Source organism: Aedes aegypti, unplaced genomic scaffold, assembly GCF_002204515.2.
Source record: "Aedes aegypti strain LVP_AGWG unplaced genomic scaffold, AaegL5.0 Primary Assembly AGWG_AaegL5_hic_scaff_128_PBJ_arrow, whole genome shotgun sequence".
Lineage (NCBI taxonomy): Eukaryota > Metazoa > Arthropoda > Insecta > Diptera > Culicidae > Aedes > Aedes aegypti.
The window spans coordinates 23,444-47,418 of record NW_018734718.1 but is presented as its reverse complement, the minus strand read 5'-3'; the positions used below and the strand labels follow the sequence as shown (position 1 = coordinate 47,418).

At 42.4% G+C, this 23,975-nt stretch overlaps 1 protein-coding gene and 1 long non-coding RNA gene across 2 annotated transcripts in view; one reads left to right on the top strand and one right to left on the bottom strand.

Moving 5' to 3' along the window:
• The first annotated feature begins 1,616 nt into the window (after nt 1-1,616).
• Nucleotides 1,617-23,975, top strand: part of LOC110680394 (neurofilament heavy polypeptide-like) — a 42,031-nt gene continuing 19,672 nt past the window's right edge. The window contains exon 1 of the mRNA XM_021856202.1: nt 1,617-2,724. Coding sequence (XP_021711894.1) covers nt 1,767-2,724 — 958 coding nt within the window. The 5' untranslated portion in view covers nt 1,617-1,766. The remainder of the gene's footprint in view (nt 2,725-23,975) is intronic.
• On the bottom strand, nt 18,031-21,193 carry LOC110680395. Its single transcript, XR_002502859.1, has 2 exons — nt 19,165-21,193; nt 18,031-19,082 (listed from the first exon to the last, which is right to left on the bottom strand). It is a non-coding gene; the product is annotated as an uncharacterized LOC110680395 (long non-coding RNA).

The window sequence follows — 23,975 nt, the reverse complement described above, 5'->3', positions numbered from 1 at the left end:
TTGTTCGGCAACTTTCCCATAAGAACTGCTGGTGAATCACTTCTGCAGCTCCAAATCAGTCGCATTTTTAGGCATGTTCATTTGAATTGATGACATCTCTGGTGGTATTGTTTGTTCAGTCTCGGAAATCTCGTCAGTGGGAAGCGGACAGAACAAAGAATCATCTGAATGTTTTCATTGACGTGTTTTGATAGAATAATACTGAGAATTTGGCGTTTGAAATTTAATTGCCTATAATAGTCGAATGGTGCCGAAGCCGTAAGTCTCCCTATATAGGGTAATATTAAATAATTTGTCCGAACTCCCTTTTTCATGTTCCAGTTTCCTTGAAGTACAATAAAGTTATCCATTAATTACTCCTCTTTTAAGGTGTAGTTTATGGTTTGCATATCTGTTTCCGGCGCAAAATTACGCATGTAACCCTTACAAATGATGAAACTATCATTTCTTCACGTTCGAATGGCGACAAAAACTATTGTCTAAGAGAGTATTAACTGTGCTTTCACTATCAAGCAAACAAGGCGGATGCAACACAAATCGTTTTTACTTCGGGAAATAGAGATATATGTTCAGCAAAAATACGCGTTTTAATATGTCTAACAATTTTGTACAGAAAACTTTATTATTATTATTATTAACTTTATTTATGAGATTTTCAGCCCTAGGCTGGTTCATCTCAAGACAGAAAACTTTAAAAAAAGTTAAAAATTGTGGAGATATTTTTTTCTTAGGTCTTAAGGATTTAGCCCAGCCTTAGCGTTTTGCTGGATACTGGGTGCACCGTAGAGTTGCGCAAGCTCGTGGTTCATTCTTCTCCTTCATACGCAGTTCTCACATACCGTAATCGAGGGTAACATTGATCATTTTTTTGGATATTTCTTTGAAGTTTCATTTGAAAATACATATGTTGCAAGTTTTATATTTTTATATCAAGTGTTGATAACCAATGCTCGTATCTATATACTGTATTTTGTTTTCTGAAAGTTTAAAGCATGTTTAAAAAAATGCCTTAACCTCCAAAGGAATCGCCACAAACCCCAGACAACTGGGGACAACCAGAATTATAACTAAAAGGAAGCTTTTGTAATTTTCTTGAATGCCTTTACTGAAAGCAAAGAAGAAAACATCGAAATTTAAGAAAGTCCTAGAAAAGGTATATTTTTTGTGAATTATTGTCATTGATTCAATGAGACGTAAATTATTGTAAAAGTCAAATCAGTAATACCAGATCAAATGGATAATTAACTAATTAATTGTTTGATATTTAAATAAATAATATGATTTTTCTTTTCTATAATAAACAGTATCCACATGGACATTAAAATTATCCTCATTCCTTTTCCTTGGACTAGCGTCGTACACCCTATCTTTCTCTAAGTTGTCTACGTTTCATACAAAAGTTTCGAATAATTACACAAAAAGGATGTGTGATTTTGCGAGGAATTGGTGAATAATGCCTATGAGATTGTTCAACCTCCTGGCTACGACCATGGGTACCTTATTCCGAAGAAGACTAAGTACGCAATGTGGTTGTAGAGAACAAGCGGTACTTACCGTTTTCAGTTTTGATTCTTTCGATTGGGTGCCTGCAAGAAAGAGGAAAACACAAAGGAAAATTAGCCATCTGATCGTAGATAGAAAGTGATGATTCCAATTTCTAGAATCAGCAGTTAGTGGATGGTAATTCAGAGGTCTGAGTGACTCAGACAGAGATTGTCATCTGCGCGCTAGTTTGAAATTGGTGATTGATAGTTGTAGCATATACCATGCCAGTGAATGGAAGCAACCGTCCACCTTGGCTAAAGGATAGAGTTGAGACAGTGAATAAGAACGTTCCTCCGGCGTGGGCGCGGAAAAATTCGGACACCCCCGGTACCGGTCCTAAAGATTTCAAATCTACTAGCAAAGCGGAAAACAGCGACAGCAAAACGGCTCCGATAGTGAAGAAACCTTCAACTGCTGCTACGGCGACTGCAGCAGCTAAGGAGAATGGAGAACCGCCAAAGACCTCCAAGCTTCAATCCCGAGAGATCAAAGTTCCTGTCGTGGTGCAGCAGAAAAAGCCTGTCCAGCCTCCCCTGACCAAACCGGAACCAATGATCAAGAATACTACCCCTCAGATGACGGTCCTTCGGGAACCCGCCAAGTCCAAACCGAAACCCAAAGAACCTTCACCTTCGGAATCCGAAGAAGAAGAAGAAGAAGAGGAGGAGGAGGAAGAAGAAGATGAACAAGAGGAGGAGGAAGAGGAAGAGGGTAGCACGGAATACGAAACGGAGACAGATTCCGAGGAGGAGTCTCCTCCACCACCACCAGTGAAAAAGCCGGAACCAAAGCGGGAGCCCTCTCCCCAAAAGCCTAAACTTCCCGTCCCATTGAAGAAAGTCTCCAAGAGTCCGGAGAAGACCGACACCGAGAGCAAATCGTCCAAATCGGAGAAATCTTCGTCTCCCGAGCCGAAGACGTTCGTCAAACCGCCGCTCAAGAAGGTGATCCGACCGCAGCAGGATGAGCGCAAGGAACGATCCCAATCGCCGGAGCCCAAGGGATTCCGGGTGCAGTTGCGCAAGGTGCCGTCCAATCTGAAGGCGCCACGCCTCAAAGAAAAGCTACCGGAAGTGCAGCTGAAGCGCGTGGAGAAACCGTTGCTCGAGGAGAAACCCAAGAAGGAGGAGGCATACCCGCACAAGCCGTCGATGCTGAAATCGGAGAGCAGTAAACGAAGTGAGTATCATGCTTTTCTAATATTCAACAAACTGAAACAACTTTTAACTGTTCAATTAGCTCTATCTAATATTAAGAAAATTTATCTACTCTCCCTATTGCCAATTTGATCATAGATTCGAGCGGAATTGGCAACGATGTGTAACAAAAAATAAAAACTTCCGCAGTGAGCCAATCGTAGTCCCCAAACCTCCCCCCCTCATTTTCCAAAATCAATCCAAGCACGAGAAATGTTTTTTACGAATTTCATGCGTAAACGATGATTTTCCGGTTACAGTAATGACCCGATTTTGTCAGCCCCCGATTTTGTCTACCCCCGATTTTAGTATCCTTTTTTCCCGATTTTGTCAGCCTTAATATTCATATTTATTTTAATCAGAGTAAGCTCGTCTATACTGGAAATATTGGGTGCATAAAGTCAATTATGACCTTGGCCACGTCTATACAATCATCTAAATCTATTTTTTTAATAATTATTCAAGAAACTGATCAATGTTGCCTTGCATCACGGTACATAGAAAATTGAAGTAAAAAACACAATGTTCAGGTTAAAACTAAGTCCTTAAGTTAAAATAAAACTTGAAACCAGTGGAAATTTTTTTTCCCGATTTTAGCTCTTTTCCGATTTTGTCAACCCTAAATTCAGCATGGGGCTGACAAAATCGGGACATTACTGTATTGTAAATTGCAAGAATCGTTTCACCAATCACTACAAATAACAGCCACTACACTCTTTTTTTAATTTCTGGGCTTTATGTAATTTGAAATTTAAGTTTTGGTTTTCATGATACAAAAAAATAAAATAATTTTACAGTGTATTTTTTTTTCTTGTAGTCCAAACGATTCACTACAACTTCTCTATACCGTGCACCCCCGCTAATTTGAACGGCACCTCATGCAAACCATCGGGGTTCATTTTTAATTTGAACATCTAGTCACCCTAGAAACGTGTTTCTGGTAACCTCTTTCACTTCCATCTCACTTCACTCCGTTCCATGAGCTAAATGACGTTTGAACTATTTTTAATCTGAACGATGTGCAAATTAGCGGTGTACAGATTAAACATTGTTCAGATTAATTGTGGTCACTACTGGAAACATGTGCAAAATTTAATCGAAATCGAAATATTATCGAGTAAGATTTTTAATTTTTTCGACTCATTCAGAATGCAATTCCTGTAGAACAAGTTTCACTGTTTTTGTTACTTTCCTGGGATGAATATCTGATGCAATTTATCGGTGATTTTCTTACAGAACTTTTTGATAAGAAGTTTATGATGAAAGTCGTGGCATAATTTGAGAAGTAGGTAGTAACTCAGGTTTTTCTTAAAATAATTTCATGTTTTTATTGAAGAAATCTCGCTTAATTTATGATTTCAGCCCAAAAGCCATTGGTAACCGCGTATATAGCTCGTTGTTTTTAAGCAAATGGATGCTACCCCATTACCCCGAATCCCATTGCCCTGAATGCCATTAACCCGAACGCCATTACCCCGAATTCCAAAACTCCGAACGACACATCACCCCGAATGACATTACCCCGAATTCCAATATCATGGAGAAATGTCATCAATATCATCATGTCAAGATAATCGTAAATTCGGGGAAATAGCATTCGGGGTGATGGAATTCGGGGTAATGGTACATTCGGGGTAATGGTATTCGGGGAAATGGCATTCGGGGTAATGGGGTAGAATCTGTTAAATAACGTATAAATTCATCCGTTTACTCAGTAACAACATGCTACACACTTGATTACCAATGGCTTTAAGGGCGAGATCATAAATTAAGCTAGAAATTTTTGGTAAAACTTGTAAAGAAAATACTCCAAATGAACACTCTGACACAATCCATAAAGGTATACCGTAAAATGGGGTGACAATAAACACTTGTGAGCGACTCTGTTAAGTAAAATCTGGTGGGATGCATGTATCATCATCCAAATATTTCTAGAAACCAGTACTAATTGGATGTTTATCGAATAATGTTAACGAAATTATGACACAGTGCAATGATAATAACAAAACTTCATAATAATAATAAATAAGAACCGCACGGCCAAGATGCCCACAAGTATTTGTAATCGACCCTATATTGCAATGAATTATTGATTATGCATCGTTTTATACTTCCAGCGTAAAATCTTGAAGATTGATCCGTCGCATGATAGGGTTTGCGATCATCGGATTGATGTCCTTTTCCAGGGTCTCTTGATCGACTTCAAGGCATCCCGGAAGTACTTGTAAATGGGCCTATGTTGCAAGAAATTACTCAATTTGCACCTTACCATACTACTCTGGAAAAAAAACTTGTAGATTTATGTGTCATATGATATAGTTTGCAATCATCGGATTGGTGTCCGTTTCCAGGGTCCCGGAATCGGCTTCAGAACATCCCGGAGTACTTTTAAATAACACTAAGTTGCAAGAAATTACAGTCGGGTCTCCTATTAAACGTATTCCTATAACGCGCACTCCTATAAGACACTCTAGAGCGTTATAGGAGACCCAGGGCTTATGGGATTTCATCACAATGGGGGTGCTGGTGAATATCTCGTATGTTAAAAGATATAGCACCGTATTTTCTTCGGCGAAGTTTCAGTGCTAAGTACGATCTACCTTTAGGAGTTGAGGATCATCCTTGTAGTTGAGAACTTGGCCGGTAGGGGCGCTTTTTCTAAATATAAAATTTTGGAACATTTTTTTTTTGTCTTTATTAAAGTGTTTTTTAACTGACGATAGTTCAACACTCTGTCGGATTAGAGAACACCAAAAGAGTGCCTCGAGAAAGAGTGTGCCAGAGGGGCAACACTAAAAAGGTAGAAGTGATCCAGGAGGGATCACTACTCGAGCCCAACCAAAGGGGTCTCGCCGAAAAACAGCTCCCAAGGTTTGCCAGCATGTCAAGTCCTACGTCAAAACATTTTGTAATCTGTTATTCTAATAATGCTACCAGTATAAATACTTCTTCTTTCTGGCGTTACGTCCCATCTGGGACAAAGCCTGCTTCTCAGCTTAGTGTTCTTATGAGCACTTCCACAGTTATTAACTGAGAGCTTTCTATGCCAATTGACCATTTTTGCATGTGTATATCGTGTGGCAGATACGAAGATACTCTATGCCCTGGGATGTCGAGAAAATTTCCAACCCGAAAAGATCCTCGACCGGTGGGATTCGAACCCACGACCCTAAGCTTGGTCTAACTGAATAGCTGCGCGTTTACCGCTACGGCTATCTGGGCCCCCAAATAATAAATACTGTACACTGTTAATTTGTTATTCTGAAAAAGTTTTCTCAAACCAAAGGCGGTTTGTGTAGCTTCAGGGCTTCACGAATGCTTCTTGAGATCCCATGAATATTCCTGGAAAACTCGTATAGTGGGCAGAAGCAGATTACGTATTCTACGGTATTCCTTATATGACAAAAGGAACACATCCGATGGAAAGATCCACTGCCACTCATGTTGTGTGAAAAACTCGTGTGCGCCGTCCTCAGCCGATATACCAACCGTTGTTCCTTCAAAAGAGGAAGGTCTTTCCAACGTTCGGTGGACGATTTCACCTTTCGCAGGTACGGTGAATTCAGCTGATTCCATTCCGTACTCCATATACTCCTAAATTGATTTGTTAGCCACCTTTTTTTTTTTTTGTTTTTTACAAGGGGGAAATCTGCAAACAGATCCCCTGAGAAGATAACTCAGGGAATGCGGGGATGACGCACCAACGACGACCCGCTAAAACCAGCCTATGCACTGTGCATGAGCAATTCATTTAGAATTGCTCAAGTGGTGAACAGTGCATCGACATGACCCTTGGACTCAGACCCTCATCTCCCCGGAACCACCTTACGGTATTTCTTCGGGAAGGGACCAGTGCATATAGCACAACACGTGTAGCAGAAGTAGCCTAGGCAAACTGCTTCTCCTAGCCGACTTAAACAATGTTACAAGGGACCAGCCTCGGCAGGGCTAATCCTCTGCAGCCAACTCTTGGTCGGCGCGCCATAGACGCTGCAATTCTAACATAATGTGAGTGACAGCCGTAGTTACTGCATTCCAGCACTCGGCATCCGCACACATTCTCTCTATAATATTGTCGGGGGACGTGTCCCCTCCGCATGTAGTGAGCATGCGACCTCTCACAACAATGAAACGGGGGCAATCGAACACGACATGCTCCGCTGTTTCCTCTACACCAGCACAATTGGGGCACGCAGGAGATTCTGAGTGCCCGAACCTATGCAGGTACTGTCTATAGCAACCATGTCCTGACAGAAACTGCGTCAGGTGGAAGTTCACTTCCCCATGGCTTCTACCATACCAATCTGACACATTTGGTATTAGTCGATGGGTCCATCTACCCTTAGTGGAGTTATCCCATTCCTGCTGCCAGCTTCTGAGCGTTTCCTCTTTACACGTGTCGCGGACTCCTCTGGTACCCCTTTGGTTGAAGCATTGAACATCTTCCTTGATGATGAGCCCGATGGGCGTCATCCCGGCTATGATGCACACGGCCTCTTTAGATACCGTCCGGTATGCACTTGCTACTCTTAAGCACATTATCCTGTACGTGCTTTCCAACCGCTTTAGGTTTCTGTTCGTTCTAAGCGCTTTTGACCAGATTGGTCCTCCATACCTTAGTATGGATAGCGCCACGCTTGCCAGCAGCTTGCGTTTGCTGGCAATTACAGCAGAGCTGTTAGACATCATCCTCGAAAGCGCCGCTATAGCCGTAGATGCCCTTTTACAGGCATATTCAACGTGGCTAGCGAAGCTCAGCTTGTCATCGATCATTACCCCAAGATGCCTAAGGGATCGCTTGGACTCTATGGTGCAATCACCTACCGAGATAAGCGCCCGTTGCTCGGACTTGCGGTTGTTGACCACCACCACCTCAGTCTTGTGACGGGCCAGTCCTAGTTTCCTAGACTTCATCCATTCCTCAACCAGGGAAATAGAGTGCGCTGCTGTCAACTCTACTTCCTCCATCGATTCACCATAGACCACTAGGGTGATATCGTCGGCGAAGCCAACAATCTTAACACCCGTCGGAAGGGGCAGCCTCAGTACGTCATCGTACATCGCATTCCATAACAGTGGGCCCAGGATTGAACCTTGAGGTACTCCCGCGGTAATTCGAACGCTTTTCTGCCCCTCCTCTGTGTCATACAGTAGAATCCTACCATCAAAATAGCTTTCTAGAAGCTTACACAACTGCATCGGTACCTTGAGACGGTGAAGTGCGTGTGCTATTGCTTCCCAGCTTGCGCTGTTGAACGCATTCTTCACATCCAGAGTGACAACCGCGCAGTAACGGATGCCGCTCCTTTTATGCTCGATTGCCACCTCAGCTGTTTGAACGACCGACTGGATGGCGTCCAGAGTAGATTTACCTTTTCTGAATCCAAACTGGTTGTTGGACAGGCCGTCCGCACTCTCCGTATACGGTACTAGTCTGTTGAGAATCAACCTCTCCAATAACTTGCCCGTCGTATCTAGTAGACAGATAGGTCTATACGCCGACGGGTCACCTGGTGGTTTCCCCGCCTTTGGTAGTAGCACCAATTTCGGTCGCTTCCATACATCCGGGAAGATTCCTTGATCAATGCAGCGTTGCATCGTGGTTCTGAACATGTCCGGATTCGTGTTCACTGCCGCTTTTAAGGCAACATTCGGGATACCATCGGGTCCCGGTGCCTTGTTTGACGCGAATGATTTCACGACTTCTGCCAGCTCTTCGTTCGTCACTCTCGCCACTTCTTCTCCTTCATCTGCCGCATACGGCGCTGGGGGCCATGGATGGTGCGGGAAGAGTACATCGATTATCGATCGCAGCAACTCGGGCGATTTCTCTTGGGGCGCTATGGCTCCTTTGGTCTTAGCCATTACCACTCTGTAGGCGTCACCCCATGGACTAGAATTGGCACTCTCGCATAGACTTTCAAAGCATGCCCGTTTTCGACTCTTGATTTCCTTTTTAAGAGCCAACTTTGCCTCTCTGAATGCTGCACCGCGTTCCTCTCTTTGTGCTTCTGTGCGTGCGCGTTGCATTCTTCGTCTAGCCCGAAGGCAGATTGCTCGAAGATTTGCAATTAATTCGCACCACCAATACACTGGCGGCCTGTTCTCTCTAGGAGGGGCTTTTCTCGGCATGGAAGCATCAACGGCTCGTGATATCATAGCAACTAGCTCTTCACCGTTTAGGTCCAGAGTGTTTCGTTCGCGCCTCAGGGCTTCAGTGAATACTTCGCCGTCGAAGCGCGCTGTTTTCCATCCTCGGGCTTGGGTCGAGTTACATCGCGCTGCCTTCTGCCCGCCTAGTATTATACTATAGCGAATCGATTGATGATCGCTATGAGTATAACCGTCATCAACGCGCCAGTTCATGGTACCTAAAAGGTTAGGACTACAAAACGTCACGTCGATGATCGATTCTGCACCATTTCTGCGGAAGGTACTCACTGTACCCACATTTGCCAGCTCTACATTTAATGCGGCCAGGGATTCCAACAATAGCTGGCCTCTTTGATTGGTGCAGCGGCTACCCCACTCCACTGCCCATGCATTAAAGTCGCCAGCTATCACTACTGGCTGCCGATTAGCTAGTTCGGCCATCATCCTGTCAACCATGTGGGAAAATTCCTCAATCGACCACCTTGGGGGCGCGTAACAACTGCAATAGAACACGCCGTTGATTTTTGCTATCGCAAAACCGTCATTTGAGCTAGAGACTACTTCTTGGATTGGGTATCGTCCTGTCGTCCCTTTAGCTGCTAGCTGTTGAGACCTATCCGCCACCCAGTTCCCGTTGTTGGCTGGTATGCGGTATGGGTCCGATAATAACACCACGTCAGTCTTGGTTTCCGAGACTGACTGCCAAAGCAGCTGCTGGGCTGCATCACAGTGGTTTAAATTTAACTGTGTTACTTCCGTTTTGGCTGCTTTGATACTCCGCTTGTGCCCGGACATTTGGGTCCGCCCGTTAAGTGTCCGTTGTCTGCTCTGTCGACACATATTAGGCACTTAGCGATTTGCTTACAATCGCTTGCCCTATGGCCTTCAGCGCCGCATTTTCTGCACATCTTACTTCTGTCGGGACCATTGCAATTCCACGACTTATGGCCCTTCCCGAAACACTTGAAAACTTCAGGAGGCTGTTGTATGCTCAGCCGGCAAACCGACCAGCCTACCTTGAGTATGCCCAAGTTCTTCGCTTTGTTGGCCTCTGCGACCGGCAGCCTGATCGCCGCCACCTGGGTGCCCTGCGGGCCCTTTCTAAGGTGGATGGCCTTACTGGCTACGTCGATGTCACACTGCTCTTTGAGGGCAGCCGAGACCTCCGCTGCATCGGTGACCTCATCCAGATTTTTACACTGGAGAGTCGCTTCAGCAGTAAGGGATCTTACATCAACCTCGTCACCAAGTACTTCTTGTGCCAGTTGCTTATAGACTGCACCCTTTTCCTTGGCGTCCTTCTTTAAGACTAGGATCATTTCACCAATCCTAGTTCGCCTTATGCTTCGCACGTCTGCGCCCAATGGCGATAGCTTCTCTGTGCTTCGCATCGCCTTCAGAACCTCGGCGTATTTTGCTTCCTCCGTTTTGATAACGAGGGCTTCGCCTAAATTCCTACGTTTCGCTGTTTTCGGTTTAGCGCTCTCCTTGGGCTCCGTTTTCGGTTTCCTCTGTTTTTTCTTATTTCCAACTCGAATCCACGGGTTGCTGTTGCCTTGCGCCCGTGGTTCCTGTGGATGCACTGCCTGGTTCCGGTTAACCCGTGGCTCCTTTTTCTTGGCTTTCTTGGCCTTAGGATTGGTGTTGGCCTCTCCTTTGTTGCCATGTCCTCTTGATCGCGGGGCTTGGCTCGTGCCAGCTTTTCGGCTTTGGAGGACGGCCGCGTAGGTCACTTTTCCCTTAGCAACCATACGTCTTTTCGCCACGTATTCATCCCCGGAAGCTTCCCTCTTCCGCATCGCGTATCGAATAATATCATCAGATATATTCGCGTTGCCTGTGAAGGAAAACACTTCGGTCTGACACGACCTAGTGTCTTTTTGGCCTTCTACCTTGCCCAGTTGTTCCTTGGCTTTCTCGTAGTCCTGCTTTGCAGCTAGGACTGATTGTCGCAATTTCAGTAGACTTGTTTTCAAGTCTTTGCTGATATTTGTTTTGCTTTTAACATATTCGATGATGACATCAAGTTGCTCAGCAGCTACCTGCATTTTAGGGAGGTACTCCCTATTGCGATCCATGGCCTCGATTAGTCCCGGGCCATCGGTCACCACACATGTTGCACTGGAGCGGCCAGTGCCTGCCGTCGTCACAGTATCTAGGCTTTTGCCCACACTGTTTTCAATAAAGTTGGTCGCCTCCTTCCTTGGCGGGAACCTTAGCCGGTTACTGATAGGTCCAGAAGCCTCTCCTTCACATTCCGCTAGTTATTTGTTTTGGTTGATCATCTCTTATGGGTCCCCCTAAGAGCCGCTATCCATCTCCTCTGGAATAGTCGCCTTTATAATCCCATGGTTATCTATGCAAGCAGGGAGGCCATGCTAGGGTTGACATAGTCCTTTATGGGGTACTATGTTCAGAGCCGGATCGGCGCAGGTCAGGTAATGGCATCTGAGCCTACTCCCGCCCAGTTGGAACAACCAGGCGACGGATTTGGAACGTACTCTAAGGCCTGCCACGGTTTTACGGGACGGGGGCAGCCTGCGCCATTAACCCACTCGTCGTTTCGGGCCAGTGTCACCCGACCCTACTAAGGGAGTAGAATGTCGCCGCTGTCAGCCTCAAAGCATATTATCCAGTACATATACCGTTACTTGTCCTTTGTCGTGCGCTGCCAGTATACATAATTGGGGCCGTACTGGCGTTGGTCCCAATGTGCTCGAAGCACTCCTACTCGTAATTCCATGCCTTGTCCGTTTGTATCGCGACCAGTATGCCATAATCAGGATCTCACTGGTATCAATCCTGATGTGCCGGTTGGCACTCCTGTTAGTTTGGGCTAGGGTACTTTAAGCGGCACCGGTCGCTGTGACAGAGTTGCATTCGGATTTTTGTGGTTTTTATGAAGGTTCATCAGAGCCCACTGCGAACTTCACCACATCCTGGGCAACTCCCCAACTCGCAGAGGTCCTGGGGGGGGGGGTCCGTTAAGCCCCTGGACTGTCGTCCCTGCTGCCCCAGCCACCTTTTAACATCATCAAAGGGTACATTATCTTCGCAGTGGGGACAGGAAAAACCAGCACCAGCTAGATGATCGGCAGCTGTGTTTCCGGTTACACCGCAATGTCCGGAGATTAGAGATGGGCGAACCGTTCGCGAACGGTTCAAAAGAACTAGTTCTTTGCGGTGAACGAATGATACGTAGTTCTTTTTTTGAGAACGGTAGTTCAGCAAGAACGGTTTACTGAACTCGAACTGCGAATGAACGAACGCAACGAACTGGAGGAGAGAACTATTCGGCATGCATTCTTCGATCGTTCTCACCGAACGAAAGAAACAAAACGAAGCAAATGAAGAACGCTACACTCCGCTTTTGGTATGTCCTGTCCTTTCTACGTCCACAAGACGCTGGTTATGATTATGTGCGACGAATGAGCAACGAATGAAATGTGTTTGTGTGAATGATGAGTCCTCGTCGCTTCGCTTTAATCATTTCAATCATTCAATATGTGTTTGGATTAGCTGGATAAGGCTAAATACGGACTGACAAGGCTTGGCGTGCAAAGAAAAGCGCAAGGAATAAGCTTATCTATTTTTATTTTATAATTTATTTTACAATAAATCTTTTATTCTAGTTTCCAAATAAATGCATTCTGTTCAATTTTCTCTTGTCAAAGTTTTCTAATTGTAAACAGAAACATAATTTAATTAATCATAATTATTATTAATTAATCATAATTTAGCAGAAAATTCCCGCGCTGACTAAAAAAATTTTCATGAGTCGTAATACATTATTTTGAAAGCGAAAAAAAAAGATTTTTTTTAAGAACGAAAGAACGGTTCAAAAGAACTAGTTCTCTTTCGAGAACGGAACGAATGGGAACTGTTCATTGAAAAGAACTGTTTTGCCCATCTCTACCGGAGATCCATGCAAAGGTGGTGTTGGATCGAGCATCGGTGATCGTGCGCTGAATCCAAGGGTGCGAAGGCCTCTTTGACTACAATGCGGATACTACGCTAGCTGAATCCGTAAAAACAATTATTGATCGATCGGATGGGATAGTGGCTGCTAAATACACGGCTGCGGCTTCCGCTGAGAAGATCGAGCAAAGTGGTGGCAGACTAAGGGTTACTGAAATATTAGGGCCGTAGACGCCAAGGCCGACGCCTCTTATGGAAAGAGAACCGTCGGTGTATCTGTGATCATGATTTGGATATTTTGTACGTAGCCAGTCCAGAACGGTTGTCCGAAGAACTATTGAGTTGTCCCCGGCACGAAACTGGTTTCCAATCGTGCTATCTACGTTAGGTTTAGGTGAAAGCCAACAAATGTCCATTCCGCCGGCCACTGGGGGGAAATCTACATTGGCAGCAGTGCGGAGGATACTGTTCCCCTCAGTAAGGAGGCAGATCCTGTCGTCCCCGATTGTTTTTTTTTTTCGATAATGGCAGTGATTTTTTTACAAATCACTGCGGATATTAAGAAGCGGATGAGGGGGGTCCGTAGCCTTGAGGTTACGCTTTCGCTTCATAAGCGGAAGGTCATGGATTCAATTCCCAGCCCCTCCAAAAAATAAACCGTCCAGCCACCAGAAGACGCCGCACGGAGGACCGTGCATAGGGGAGCACATCCATCCTCCGTCAGTATCAGATGGTGACTGAGACAAATTGACCCACTTCGCAGGCAGCTAGCCTCAAACGACTCAGGAAAACGGCAAAACGAACCACCGCAAAAGAGCAACGGACTATGGCTTATGGACATCGATTGGACCAACAGCAGAGCACTCTCCTACCTGCTCGGTGTGAGAGCAAAAGAGCAGAAGAGAGTGAAAGCAAATGTAAATATAGATTAGTTAAAAATAGAACTGTATCGGTAAGGAAGATACAGATAAAACTGATTCCGGCACAGTAGTGGCCACGAGCACGGAGTGCCTTAATAATAATAATAAAAAAAAAAAAAAAAAAAAATAAGAAGCGGAAAAGAAGGAGGCCAGCTTCAGTGCAAGCAGAGTCAGCAGGCGTGGATGGAAGAAGTCCGGATATGATGCGAATGTATCCATGGTACAGTGGTGCGAGTGTTGTTATTAATCGATCCCTTGCAATGCACGTAAGCTCAAGGCCATATGTTAACCGGCTGTCAACAATTTCGGTGGTTCGTGCAGTAAGGGCGAGAGATTGTTCGAATCAAGTTGAGGCGCGTGCGGCAGCTTTGCTTGATCAAATCAAAGTGATGCTGGAAAGTGAGCGCACGGTCAATGGTTTCGCCGAGCACTTTCACCGTTTTCTTCGTGAGGATGCGTTGACCGTTGATACTTATGGGTACGGATATGCGGTGGTTAGAGGGACAGACGTGACATCTAACACTTCTAGGGGCGGACAGCTCGAAACCAGTTGCAGTGGTCCATTTGAAGATCGCGTTAACTGCCGACTGTGCCTTGATCCTGACGCGGACTGGGGTTTTGCCGGAGACGACAATGAGTATGTCGTCAGCGTATACGAATACATAGATGCCTTTCGGTAAGGTAGGAAAAACGCTGTTCATTGCTATCATGAATAGTGTGACAGCTATCACGGATCCCTGTGGCACGCCGGTCTCTTCGGGAAAGGAGTCGGATAGGTGGTCTCCAACAATGATTCGGAAGGATCGCTCAGACTAGAAGTTTTGAACAAATCGCAGAATGTGACCCGATAGTTTCCATTCAACTAGCTGACGTAGCACTAGCGGGGTCCATGTTCGATTGAAGGCCCTGGACAGGTCCAATGAGACAATTTCGGTGTGTAAGCCTTCCGACTGCACTGTATGTAAGACGTCGCCAAATTGGGCAAAGTAAGTGCTTGTTCCATGACCAGCTCGGAAGGCGTGTTGCCGATGATCCAACAAGTCTTGGGACTCTAAAAATTGTTTCAGCCTCCGGTTAACCATCCGTTCCATCACCTTGCACATGCAGCAGGTGAGAGCAATCGGTCGATATTTGGATGCGTAGTGGGTTTCTGCATTACTCTTTGGAATGGGAACCACGAGACTTTCCCGCCATTCCGGGGGGAGCCAATATTTGTTCATGAGTTCTAATAGTTGCAACTTACCCGAAGGAGGAAGTTTTTTTTATAAGTGGGTAACCAATGCCGTCTGGGCCAGCAGATTTTCCGGTACAACATTTGAGTGTGAAAAGAAGCTCACTAATAGAAAATGGTTGGTTTATCAACAAGTTTTCTGGAACATCAGGAACAGCAAAGGTAGTGACTGAGCCAGGCTATCGACATCGATGGAGACATCATCTTCTATGGTGACAGAGGGCTCGATTGGCTTGTCAGATGGATCGGGCCCGGGACATCCTGTCTACTGCAAATCGCTGCAGTTGATATAAGGCATGTCGATAGGCTGGACTGAGCTGATGGTGGGCTGCATACGACGCTTGAAGCTATCATTATAGCTATCTACACTAGCCAAGCTGGCGAAGTATTCGCCGATGATTCTATCGTTGAGGGGTCAGAGATGGGCGAGTTTTCAATACAAAGAGTCAGAGGCTTTGTCTTTCCTTTGCCACTGAGGGCATTTACTCGGGCCCAGAGGGCAGATGAAGTTTGTAATGCGTTTATGCTATCCAGAAAGTTCTCCCAACTATTGCGTTTGGCGTCTGCAATGATCTTTTTGCATTCATTGTGCCGGCTTCGGTATAAGTTCCAAGCATTCTTTCTGCTAAGATCGCCTATGGGAATGCGTTTGACGGCGCGTAATGCTTTCCTTCTGGCCTTTACCGCTATTCGAGTGTGATCGGTCCACCAATGTAGCGCTTTGCGACTCGGTTGGTTAGGGTAACTGGGGGTAAAACACGCCCTTTAAGGAAGGAAGCGTTTTTAGCTATGAAGAACATTATTATTAGCCTTTTTTTATTCACTATCTCATAGACAAACATGTTTTCTATCAAATAGTAGAAACAGCGATCCATTTTATTTTTACTGGAGTTAATAAATCAATTTTTCTAAAATGCTTGTTTCTCTGCATTTTTATTTTTTGCGGGGTAAAACGCGCCACCTGATCTCGGCGTTAGTCGTTCACGCGCACGCATGCGCAATCATGCTTGCAAATAGGTTGCATACATAAGGGCGTTTGATCACATGTTATTGTTCGATTATAGTATACATGCTGATTCGAAAAATGTGCATTTGTAAGGTTCAATTTGGCCCGTAACTACAGCTTGGCATTACGTTTGCTGGAATTTGAATTCAAACGGCTGTTTTGGTGTTATGAAATAGGTGTGGCCGTTTTGCCCCACGAGTTGATTAAAGTTTGAGTCCTTCAATACGCTTTTTAAGGATAAATTCAACACTTTTTTCGCATGGAATACAAACTATGGGAGTGCACAAGTCGATTCTCGGTGATAGTTTCAAAAGTTTAGTTGTTTATCGACCTGGAAAATGACCTAGAAAATAACTCAAAATTACAACGAAAACAGCGAAAAACGTTTTTTCGATTTTTTCACGATTTTTGCCAGTAAAACACTTAAAAATATATATAGAGAAGCATTTTAATAAATTTTCTGTTATCTCGGGTGAAAAACAGCGTCCCAAAGCATGTCGTTCGTTCAAAACAAGGGTGGCGCGTTTTACCCCAACGGCGCATTTTACACCCAGTTCCCCTACTGCTGTGGGGTATGGAAGACTTGGCAGCTTTGTTAATAATGTCAGTGAGCTCTTGCAAATGGGCAGATTCGCGACCCCTAGATGATTTCCGGAAAGTTTATTCGTAGTTATCCCAATCGGCTTTTTCGTATAACCATCTTGGACGACGAGTGGTCGCCGGTGGAGCGACGTTGGTGGCAATGTGAATAGGGTAATGATCACTACCATGAAGGTCGGAGTCAACATTCCAGTGGAATCGATTGGTGCAGGACCGGCTAACCGCAGCCAGGTCAATAGCCGATGCGGAGTTTCCTTTGAGAAAGGTATTTGATCCACTGTTGAGAACAACCAGATCGTGTTCTTCGAAGACATGCAGTAGAGAGGTTCCTCGATTATCAGTTTCCCGCCCCATATTGGATGGTGGGCATTCATGTCACCAACTAGCAGGACTGGATCTGGTGTTGCTTCAAGGAGTCTATGGAGTTGTTCTTGAAGATTTGGTTGGGCACCACAGGGAATATAGATGTTTACTACACTGATGTTGAATGGTCCATGGAGACGCACTCCAACGGCTAGAAGGTCGGTTTCGAGCCTAAGGACATCAAAAGGAATTGAGGCCAAGACTCCGACTGCAACGGAATGTCTTAGGTTGATATCTCGAAAGAGGGCCCAACGGTATTGGCCACGTAGAGATCGACTGAGCTGTTCGGTTGTAACCCTGTTCACTTCTTGCAGAGCTAAGCACCATGGTGTTTCATTGATATTCCACTGAAGTAAGAAGTTGACTGGCTTTGGGAGTTGTTACCTATGTGATAGGTCACAATCTTGTATTTGCTTTTTTGTATTTTCCTTTTTCGTTTTGTTATATTTTTCTCCTTTCTTGTAAATAATTATGCTTAACATTAGTTTAAATGTATATTTATAAAAATGTAAATAGTTTTTAAATAGTTTTGCCAAGTTAATTAGTTTTGAATTTGAAATTGAAGTTTTTTTAGTGTTAAATTTCTTTAGTTTTCTAGTCTAGTTTTCCGTTTCTTCTTATTATTATTATTCTTGAATTAACTGAATTAGTAACAAATAGTAACAAATTCCGGAATGTAACAATTGGCGCCCAACGTAAATTAGTGTGTGAACAAAAAAGTTTCTAATATATCCAAAATTAGAACCTTTTTTGAATTGTGCTCCGGGAGAATCCGAAATCGAGAAATTTCAATTTCGTTCCAATTCCTTTCAAATTAGAATTAATAAATTGTGCTTTCAAATTGCAAAATCGATTGTGTTAGAACAAAACCATTTCGAATGATGATAATAGCTTTTTTTCCTTTGTTCATTGAACAATTAAGTGTCATTCTATAGCTCATTGTTTCAGTCCTGAATAGAATTATTTTCATTTAAATAACGTGTGAATTGATTTTGTATTGAATAGAATTTCTTTTGTGAATTGGCTGTGTAGTGAATTGAATGTCTTTTGTGAATTGAATCTATTGTGTGATTTTTTTCTTTTGTGAATTACTTTGTCTGCATTTTGGTTTTTATTATTTTGTGAATTGATCTTATGGCAATGCCTACGTTTTCTACCTTCATGTTTGACTATACGCAGTTATGTGCAAGACAACCGAATATGAGTGCGGATGAGAAAACTGTTTTGGAGTCTTTGTTATTTCGAGTCAAAGAACTTGAAAGTAAACTGGTTGAAAATAGCGGAGAAGAATCAAAAGTGCAAATTCCAGTTGCCGACGGCAGTCTATCGAGTATTTCTGCACCTGATTCTGTTGAATCAGGACCGGTAATCGACCTGCAACAAGCCTACATAAATTCACCGACGTCAAATGATTCGTCAATTGATTCAAATTCTTCGAACGGAATAAGTCACTCAAATGCATTCCAGAATTTACCAGACATTTCATCACAGTCAAAGTGTGACAATGCACGATCACCTTTAATGACTTACAGGCTAAATCCGCAGTGTAGCCCGAAATTAAGGAACGGTGATTATTTGTTCAATTTTAGGCACCAGTCGTTTAATCCACCCCAATTGCCCATACCATACTCATTCGACCCTAAATTTCATTCAGTGAAATCCACTCTTACCGCTAATCATGCGAAAAGATCATCGTCATACGAATACCTTTTCGATTCGTATCATCCCCCACCTGAAGACAGATGCTTCAATTGTGGCAAACATGGCCACCCTGTAAGAAATTTCGAGCACTCCACGTACATTTTATGTACAGATTGTGTCTCTGCCATTCACAATACCGCATCAATTCATAAATAGGTGCGTTACATCGCAGCATCAAAGTGTAACCCAACCGAAAGAGAGTACTTATACTTACACGAACATGACAACAACCAATTAGCCATAATCATTGCTGGCAAACCCAACTTAACAACCAGCGCAATAAATCAGAGATTTTTGTTTTGATCAATCGATCGTATGCTAAATCGATTATGAATCACTTAGATATTATTTTTCGAAGAAAAAAAATAAACAAGTCGATAATTTTCTTTTCCATTCTTTATTCATTCCTTTTTTCTATCTGGATGTAACAAAATAATTATTCGTTGCACCTAAAAATAGATAAGAATGATTAAACAAATTTGCAGTGGCACATACCTTCAAGCCCAATGGAAAGCTATGATCAATATTCACCTGCAAACTGTGATAAAACCGTGAAAAGGTGAAATATTTTCACGGTTCACGGTGCTTCAACTCGTATTTCGGGCGAAATGTAAACATACTTTGACATTTCACACCCACACAAGAGCCTTCTTTATTTAGTCGACATACACAGGGCTGAGTAAAAGGCTTTTTCAACCTGGTATGGTCGACATTCGCTGTAGTCATTAAAAGCCCCTCATGTTGCTTGCAATTTTTTCTCGCATGCGAGAGAGTAAAGAAGCAGCATTGAGATCGGTTCATTAAATTTAAGTTTCGCAGAAAGACCACCAGTTTTCTTAGAATAAGAGACGCTAGAGTGATCTAAGAAACAATATTAAGTTAAGGGCGCCCTAAAATCATGTGTTTTAGTAGTAATTAAGTAGGATGAGTGTAATTTTTGAATGAGTAAGTGTGAATGAATGGGATGACTGAAAATTATGAATGGGAATGAGTGGAAATGAAATGATTGAGTGGATTGATGAATGTTTGTGAAATGAAATGTTTGAATGTGAGTATATGAAAATAAAATCTGGTCCAAGTGAAATCTTGTGACGTCATTAAAAAAAAAAGAGAAGTAATCATTGTTTTTCTCTCTAATTAAGTACATTATTTAGTTCTAAGTTATTTTGTCAACGAATGTTGACAGGAAAATAATTAATTGAGGCCTTGTATTCAGTGGGTTCTGTGAGTGGCAAAATGCGAGCTTTTCTGACGAAATATGGTTTTGTAATTTCAAGTACAATTGCAGTTTGCAGATCACAATTTAATAATTCTAATTAATTCTCGGGACAAATCACCTGTCCAGATCATGGCGACATAGAAGTACGTATTCAACTAGATAGTGAGCCTCACTATTTCAAATTCACGTAATTAAGAGCAACAGCACTTGACGCTCAGGAACAATCATTGCTCTCAATTAAATTGAATTTGAAATAGCAGAGAACTACTAGTTGAATAGGTCTTCATAGTTGACCAAATCTCGACACGCAGATCCCTCTACCAAATGGAAAGACTTTGGAAGCTCCGGCTCTTTTCCTTCAAGCGACCGGAAAGGATTGCTATATTTCTATTCATAGCAGGCTCACTCTTCCAAATTCAAGTGATTTAGAGGAACAGCACTTGCCGCATAGGAACAATCATTGCTCCAAATCAACCTGAATTTTGAAGAGAAGAGAACTATGTAAAGAATAAACAGCAGTTCTATCCACATGGTAGCTCAAAGAAAAGTTTCGGATATTGAAAGTTTTGACAAAGACGAATTCCGCGACAACCAGGCTCACTCTTCCAATTTTATATGATTCCTCGGAACAGCACTTGCCGTCCAGGATCAATCATTGCGAAGAATCAACTAAAATTGGCAGAGCAGAGAGTTGTGTAGCGAAACTTATAGTTGGACGCCTGGGAATCCTATAGTCGGAGGCAGAGAACAGAAACCGGATTCATGCAAAAGCAGGCTCATTCTTCCAAATTTAGGTGATTTCGAGCAACAGCACTTGCCGCATAGGATCAATCATTGCACCAAATCAATTAAATCTGGAAGAAGAGAGAACTTTTGCTTGAACTTTTTTTTGTAATCACTCGATTGTAGAGGACCCCATAATAAAAAAAACTTTGTTTTTTTTTACACCCGATCCGGGATAATTGTTACCTATGTGATAGGTCACAATCTTGTATTTGCTTTTTTGTATTTTCCTTTTTCGTTTTGTTATATTTTTCTCCTTTCTTGTAAATAATTATGCTTAACATTAGTTTAAATGTATATTTATAAAAATGTAAATAGTTTTTAAATAGTTTTGCCAAGTTAATTAGTTTTGAATTTGAAATTGAAGTTTTTTTAGTGTTAAATTTCTTTAGTTTTCTAGTCTAGTTTTCCGTTTCTTCTTATTATTATTATTCTTGAATTAACTGAATTAGTAACAAATAGTAACAAATTCCGGAATGTAACAGAGTGCAGGCGTAGGATGATAGGTTTCGGAAATCGATGAGTCACGGTTACGATTATACGAAGTTTGTCTGTAGGGTTTGCTGCCATAACGGTGCCTGGACTGACGTTGGAACAATGCGGCCTGATTTGCAGGTAAATGAATCGGTAGGGGATTCGTAGCGGGAGCAGCGAAAAACAGAGATCCACCGATGGAAGATGACGGCAAACGTTCCACTGGGGGTTTTGATCCAATGGGATGGGGAATAGCGATTTGGGACTTACCGCCCGAGTTGAGGTGCTCGGTGTGCCCGATCGTAACATATGATATCTCTAGGTCCTGATGTTTTGGAAGGTCTCCGGAAGAGTTGTTCAATAGCTCAAGGGCTGACATGCGGTGGTCATTCTGGTACGGAATTCCGCCACCAGGCAGCGCTAGTGGGCATGGAATTTTTGTTTTGCGCATAGTTCAGTAGCCTGTAAACTTAAAAAAATATGGCGTCTTCGGCAAAGTTGTTCAAGGGCTATTATTCACAAGGGCTATTATTCAGCCCTTCCATGAAAAACCGATCTAGTGGGTCACCGAATTCCGTGAAAATTTGCTATTTTGTTCCTTATCCGAAATAAGGATATACGTGTTTTTTGATTTTTTTTATTAGGGTGGCCATTTCCGTAATAAAGTGACCAGAAAAATCGCGATTTTGCATTTTTTTTTTTATTATAACTTTTGAACCGCTTGACCGATTTTCAATTTTCTTGGACGTAATAAAAGCTAAAGATTTTAACTTCAAGAAAAATATAAAATTTCACAATATTTTTTTACATGAAAAATATCAAAAATTTCCGTTTTTTCATGTTTTGAAGGCCTTGGGACCAAGGGGGCTATTGCTATTCTATTTTTTTCTTGAAATTTCAGAAAATTTTACGTTTACTGTCTAATTTTCAGCGATGTATGTTTTTTAGTTTTGAGATATATTTTTCTGAAAATAAAAAAATCAGTCATTTTTCATCGGCACACACTGTAGGTCTCAGCGCATTAGATTTTTTATTTAAAAAAAAAAAATCATAACTTTTGAACAGCTCAACCGATTTCCAATCTGGAATGAAATGAATTATGGAATGAAAGCTTAAGATTTCAATTTTTCAGAAAAATATAAAACCCAGGAAAAATTACATGAAAAACTTTCTGAATACTTACTGTAATTTAATGCATTTGCTGCAGAATATAAGATTGTTTGTATACCGTCAAAAAAAAAAATAGCCATTTCTATCTATTAGAGCTGAGATACAAAGTGCCAAAAATGGACATTTTTTAAGGGCGAATAGCATGGTTTTAGCGATTTAATGTCGATTACGTTTGCGAAAGGTATCTAGCCACCATTTTTTTTTTTCAAATTTATGACCCATCCAAACATTGTATTCTTCTCTTAAAACGCAATTAAAATTCTACATAATGATGCTCTTTGATTTTTTGTGCGATTTTTCAAATTTGATCATTAAGGTGAAAAATCTTTCATCCCGAAGGGGATATGCAAAGGTATCCGATACTCGAAGAAAAAAAACTCTAGCATTTCGATACACTGACTTAATATACTATGTGTGGTCAAAACTAAATCCGCGGAAATCGAAATTCACCTCCAAAATCGCGTCAAATCCGCTAAAATTGTGACAGTTGTAATAACCCTGCACAAATTGTCGTCTTTTTATGAAACTTTTGGAGCTTAAAACTACAAATGGAATTCAACTAATTAAATTGTAAGCATTCACAGTAGATTATGTGCAAATAGTACCCAAGATGGACGTATATCTGTATCCGTATGCCGTTATCTCAAACAAAAAACTAAATTACAACTTGTTTGCTTCCGCCGAACGCTATCGTTGCGGCAGCTTACACTATGGAAATGTGGCGGCGGGAAATATCTAAAGTGAGTGGGCGCTTGATGTCAAAATAAACTTCAACCACCCATTTGAGCGCGCGTGCACTTTATATTTGCGTTCATCAATAATAAGTTACTTGGTAGGTACCTCCTACAAGGTTCGATGATCTGATCGAATATTCATTTCGAGTGAACTTCGCGATCGAGCCGATGTGGGTGAGTGAATCTTCGGGCAAAACATCTGATTCTACTCTGTTGGTGGGCATGCTAATACTAACAACTAACGTTCCTAAACAGATGACGATTCGACGCAGCTAATGTGTTTCTGGTTGTGAATAATGCAAATCGAGTGGTTGATTTGCGCGTGCGCTTCAAGTCCTCTGCTGTTACGAAGTTTTCTCGAGTCTCGGAAATGATGTTTACATACTCAACTTGCGACTGTGCTGAATAATTTAGAGCAAACGCATTTCACCCATGTTCTCACTGTTCTCCACTGTCTAGCCAGACCGCACACTGATGGATTCCCTGTAGATGAAAAATGGTTCAACCGACCGCATGTCCATTTCGTGAGTGAACAGCTTTGGGTTTTTGGATCAAGGTCGGCGAAAAGTGATACTCGAAACATTTAGTGTTCGTTGTGACATGAATCGAGTACAATAGAAGGATGGAATTACATTCAATGCAAGATTCCAAAACAAAACGAACTTTGGTTCCCGTAGCTACTTATAGTGGATTCTTTGGATCAAATGTATATCAGCTGAATCGTCATGTTCTAAAACATTTTGAGAAACATTTACAAAGTTATGGACTTTCTTCACAATGTAAAAGCTAATAGAAATGTCCAAAAATAGAAGCTTTAGAAACCTCATGCTTTAAAAAAGAAAACCAAAGAAGTCCGAATGAGAATTAAAAATAATCAAGCAGTAACTATGAATGAAATCAAGCAGGAACCAAATCAACAAAAACAAATTAAAACAGGAACCAGGGAATACTCCCAAATTTTT